The sequence below is a fragment of the Balaenoptera musculus genome, unplaced genomic scaffold (assembly GCF_009873245.2).
Source record: "Balaenoptera musculus isolate JJ_BM4_2016_0621 unplaced genomic scaffold, mBalMus1.pri.v3 scaffold_133_arrow_ctg1, whole genome shotgun sequence".
Lineage (NCBI taxonomy): Eukaryota > Metazoa > Chordata > Mammalia > Artiodactyla > Balaenopteridae > Balaenoptera > Balaenoptera musculus.
Window position 1 is genome coordinate 21,681 of NW_023503222.1, and position 5,841 is coordinate 27,521.

Sequence of the window (5,841 nt, forward strand, 5' to 3'; positions counted from 1 at the left end):
TATGCTAGCAATTTTATCTCAAATAAAAAACTGATACTGGCCCTTGCTTTCTTGTTCTCAACTTTAGCAGAAAGGACTCTAGTATTTTCCCCTTAAGTTTGGTAGGGCTCTATCTCCACTGATTCCCATTATATTGGACATTTTTGCTAAGAATACTTGCTGATTTTTTTTAAATGTCATTTTACTATCTATCAAGATGACAGGATGTTTTTCTCCTTAGATTTATTATATCATGTATATATTAATCTGCTCAGACTGCCGTAACAACAGAAATTTATTTTTACAGTTCTGAAGACTGGAAGTCCCAGATCTAGGTCTGGCAGGATTCAGTCACATGGCCTTTCCTCTGTGCATACACATGGAAAGAGAGAGAGGTTGAGAGAGAGCTCTGTGGTATCTCTTCTTATAAGGACCCTAATCCTAGTGAATCAGGGCCTCACATTTATCACTTCACTTAATCTTAATTACTTCCTTATTCCAGATATAGCCATACTGGGATTAAGCCTTCAATATATGAGTTTTTGGAGGACACATATATTCAGTTCATAGCAATATATTATATATTGATATATTTCCTAATTTTGAAGTTTCCTTTAATTTTTCGTATAAACCTATTTAGTTGTGACATATTTTTCTTTTAAAGTGTTTTTGAATTTTGTTTATTTTATTCAGGAACTTTTCATTGATATTCAGGGTAAATTGATATTTTTAAAGCAACAAGTCCTGGAAGAATGACTGGGACTCGTTTCAAGAGCAAGAATAACGAGATGATAATCAGGAAGTTTGTGGTTTATGAGAGTAAGCCAAATTTTAGTACCAGAGAATGAGTCAAATTAGAGATCAAAGTAGTTTGTTTTTTTTAATCAGTAATTTATCTGGATCTTCTATTCAAAGGAAACTATGTAGCAGGGGTCCCCAACCCCCGGGCTGGCAACCGGTAGCGGTCTGTGGCCTTTTAGGAACCGGGCTGCACAGCAGGAGGTGAGTGGCGGGCGAGCGAGCAAAGCTTCAACTGCCGCTCCCCATCGCTCACATTACCACCTGAACCAACACCCTCCCCACCCCCATCTGTGGAAAAATTGTCTGCAATGAAACTGGTCCCTGGTGCCAAAAAGGTTGGGGACTGCTGCTATATAGCAAACTCAAGTATACTTTTACTCTGTTTTGTACTGCTTGATTTGTAGCTTCTTAGAGAAGGAAAGTCTAAGTGAAATCCTAAGATTTTGGATGCAAAATTGTCATTTACTCTTTTTATTGGCTATGAATGTATGCTGTGTAGAAAAAGCTTAATAATGTGGTTTAAAGAAATGCGTGAATAAAAGAAAAAATAGAAAAATCATCCTTTCCTGATATGATGAAATTTAATTCCAAGTTGACCCAAATGATAATTAGTAACTGAGAGACCACTATTTTTTCATTTTTAAAGGTTGAATAAAATTTCCTTTCATCCAAACCTTATTAATTGGCAATTAACGTTTAGAGTAAGACAGATTTCACTAAAATCTCTGACCTATATTATTCAGGTATATCTTAGTTGGCTCAACCACTAGTCATTGTGAGATCCAAGGTAGAGGAGTTGACTGGAGTGATCCTCTCCCACAATGTATAAGTAAGTAAAGACTGTTTTTGCCTTGACTATAAACCTAAACCATGTTAGGTAATAAAACTTCTGTGCCTCTTTGTTGCTTATTGTACCCTCCATTAGAATTTGCATCATGAATGTTAGATTTGTAAGGATGCTATCCCTGATTATTTCTTCCTCTTCATATCTTCATCTCAGTTGCCAAGTGTGAGCCTCCTCCAGCCATCAGCAATGGGAAGCACAACGGTGGAGATGAAGACCTCTACACATATGGCTCTTCTGTCACTTACAGCTGTGACCCTGGCTTCTCAATGTTAGGCAAAGCCTCCATTTCTTGCACAGTGGAAAATAAAACAATAGGTGTCTGGAATCCAAGCCCTCCTACTTGTAAAAGTAAGTCACAATGATGACTGTATTAAGGGAAATGGAATGATTCAAAGACAAACTAATCAAGGCAGTGATGAACTCATTCATTTGTTCAACTAAACGTATACTATTATTAGTCAGGATAGCATAGGCTATTCTGCAATAATAATCAACACCAAAATCCCGAGGCTTTTTAACAGTAAAAGGTTTGTTTTTTGTTTGTTTTTGTTAGTTTGTTTTTGTTATTCTTTTGTTTGTTTTTTTGACTCCTTTTTAGTGCCCTGCTAGCTTGGGAAACCCTCTAGGAGGCTGTCATTTATATGGTAATCCAGATTGTTTGTATCTTCTGACAACTCCCTCACAAAACTTTCACAATAAGTTCAGCAGGGGAAGTGAACAAGGAGACAATCCTTGGCTCATAAATTCTTTGACTTCAAGTGATGTATCTCACTTTTCATTAAAATCTTTTGGCCAGACTAGTCCCTTGTTTCTGCCTAGTGTAAAGGAAATAGGAAATATAGTCTTCTGTTTCTCCTGGAACAACTATAAATATGGGTGGACACCACACTAATAATGTCAACCCTCAAATATATATTACAGTGTTATTAACTATATTCACGAGGCTGTACATTACATCCCATGACTTATTTAGAACTGGAATTTTGTACCTTTTGACTCCCTTCACTCATTTTGCTCACTCCCCATTCCCACCTCTGGCAACCACCAATCTATAATTATAAATTTGTTGTTGTTGTTTTTGATGAGAAAGTTGTAGGACTTTATTCACATCGACTAACATGATGAAACCTCATTTTGCTAAGGTTCCAAGGAACTGAAAGGATATACGTAAGGCTTTAAAATATTTTCTTTGTATCTACTTGATATGTACTTGTATCAGGTCTCCCTGTGAACTATATCAACAATAGCAGTCACATGCTTATTGCCATTTCTCTTTTATAACTCAGATGTCCTTTTTATGCTTCTTTAGATGTTGTCTGTCATCGACCACAAGTTCCAAATGGAATCATTGTCTCTGGATTTGGACCCACCTATAACTACAAAAACTTTCTTGGGTTTAGCTGCAAGAAAGGTTATGTCCTCAAAGGCAGTCATTTAATCCGTTGTGAAGCTAATAACAAGTGGCATCCTTCTCCTCCCATTTGTGAACTCAGTGAGTGTGGATCAACAGACTTCCATATTTGGCATCTAAAGTTATCCAGGAGTATGGGTGTAGCATGCTCACAGGCACAAGCCCACTTAAATCCCAATAATCATTTTAAAGTAAATTAGTACTTTTCTCTAGTTCTCTCATGTCAGAAGGAAGGTTTTTTTTGCTAGTAATCTCTTAGTGTTATTTGAGGATTTCATATACATATATCATAGAGTTTTGACACCAGTGACATCATAGATATTGCAGATTTATTTATTCCTTACAAAAATTTTGCAGTAGACAAGAGTAAAGTGTCTCATCCAAAAAATAAACATATTCTGAGAAGTTTTTGAAACATGGAAGTAAAATTCCTTCAAGAGGTCTCCTTTTTAAAATTTGCACAGAGATGCTGTATGGGCTAGTGTTGACCTTGAGACCCTGAAGTTGTAAATGCATACGGATCAGTCATAATATTAATGGTACTTATTGCTAACACTTATTAAGCACTTTTTATGTATCAAGAACTGTTCTAAGTGCATAACATCAATTAATTCATTTCGTATTTACATGATCCTAAGAGGTAGTTACTTTTTTTTTTTAATCCCATTTTAATGATGAGAAAACTGAGAGTGATTAAGCACAAATTCACATAGTTAGCTGGGGATGGAAGCTACTGCTACACTGTGGCTTATTCATTCCTTCTGCCATCACAGAAATTAGGTGACATTTTAAATATGTAGTGACAAAATTTGATAAATATGCAACTTGACAGACATGTATCCCCTCTTCAATCCATATGTACCTTTGGCATCATATTGAGTAGAAAAAAAAGCAAGATCCAAAAGTTACATAGGGTAAGATTTAAGGCCAAATCATGAAGTTCCTGGTGACAGTGTCATAGTGTCTGGGGGAAGGCCTTCTATTGTAATTCCCCATTAAGCAAGGAGACAGTGGAACGTTTGGTTTATCTAGCAGCAAATTTTTGCTGCTTATTCTCAGAGATCCTCTAATGCTTCCCCTGCTGAAATGCACTGACATGGAAGGAGAACTAAGCCCCTGTAGGTTGGCCCAATAACTTAGATATTGTGCCTTTCTGCACCATAGTGTGTCCCTCAATAGCAGCCTCTCAATCGCCATGTGCATTCAGTGCTTGGCAATAGTCTACCAGAGGTTGGTGCTGCCAAGACTGTTCCTGGAATTCCCATTTGCCTTTGCTGTCTGGTTGTTTCCTCAATTAATGTGTGCTATACTTTTTTCTTTCTTTCTTTCTTTTTTTTTGGTGACAGGCTCAATAGGTCAATCTGCCAATCCCCGAAACAGCTTTCTTTTCATCTTTGTGCTTTTTTCATGATCAGATAGTTGTATTGGGTTACCAGACATCTCCCATGCTGTCTGGAATAGAAGAGGCTATGAGCTAAGTAACCAAGAAGTATTTGCAGTTGGGACTGTGTTGAAATATCAATGCAAGCATGGCTATAGACCTATTCCAGATGAGCCTCTGACTGTGACTTGTCAGGAAAATTTCACGTGGACACCATCTGAAGGGTGTGAACGTAAGTGAACTTTGTTTTGTGTGCATGTGTGTGTGTATCTTCTTTTCCATTGAAAGTGTTGAACATGGCCTAAGATTCTGTACCTTATTGATTATAATTGATTTCTCAAAATGTTCGCTTTGAAATACTTTTAGAGTTAATTTACTGGAGTCTTTGCAAATTAGTAGAGAAGCTTTTTTTTTTTTAATTTATTTATTTTATTTTTATTTATTTTTGGCTGCATTGGGTCTTTATTTCTGCAGGCGGGCTTTCTCTAGTTGCAGAGAGCTGGGGCCACTCTTCATTGCCGTGGCTTCTCTTGTTGCGGAGCACGGGCTCTGGAGCGCAGGCTCAGTAGTTGTGGCGCACGGGCTTAGTTGCTCCGCGGCATGTGGGACCTTCCCGGACCAGGGCTCGAACCTGTGTCCCCTGCACTGGCAGGCAGATTTTCAACCGCTGCGCCACCAGGGAAGCCCGAGAAGCTATCTTAAAGGTCATCCTGAAGATTGAGAGGGCTGAAAAATCATGCCCATCCTACTCTGCCCCTTTGAGTTCAGTATCAAATGAAAAACCAACTTGGGTATCAAACTTGAAAATAATGGATCAGTTTTATAACTGGTAAAACTGGAGTAGAGAAGACTACTGAATTATGGTCCAAATCAGATTGCCTTGATGGTCCTTGCTTCGCCATTTGAGATTTTGGGTTGCCTGGTTGAGGGAAAGTCTGTGAGCCAGACACTAACAGGATTGGGTGTCTTATAGTTATTGAGACTCTACTGAGATTAGAAAGAGCTGGGCCTCCTTATCTGGTCTAGAGAACACATTCTCAGGAGGCCAGTCCTGCCATAGGAAGGAAGAAAGACTTGACCAGAAATGTAGAGGCTTCTTCACCAGATGAAACCCCCTCATCTCTTCCTCCTCCTCCTTCTCCTTTGGGAAAAGTGAGTGAGGAGGTGAGGGATTGGTGGATCGTGTTCTAGTCTTAGGTAGGAATGTCAGGAAACGAGGACAAGGACTCTTCATTCAGACTACTAGAATTCTGTCTTTTATAAGTGACATCATGGAGGCCTAGACTATAGGGATTGTTACTCCATACACTTAGATTTTAATATATATGTAAAAGACAGATAATGAGCAGTGGTGGTTTAGGTCAACCTATTGAGAGATCAATATTCAAAATCAGGAATTAACTAGATGTAATCGCAAAGAAT

The 5,841-nt window shown here is 38.2% G+C and overlaps 1 protein-coding gene across 1 annotated transcript; it reads left to right on the plus strand.

Moving 5' to 3' along the window:
* Window positions 1–1,752: 1,752 nt before the first annotated feature.
* On the plus strand, window positions 1,753–4,706 carry LOC118889493 (zona pellucida sperm-binding protein 3 receptor-like; the record flags this gene model as incomplete). The annotated part of the gene is made up of 3 exons (XM_036841240.1): window positions 1,753–1,975; window positions 2,937–3,119; window positions 4,454–4,706. Coding segments are annotated over 3 exons (612 nt in total), but the record flags the coding sequence as incomplete, so codon positions are not given.
* Window positions 4,707–5,841: the final 1,135 nt, after the last annotated feature.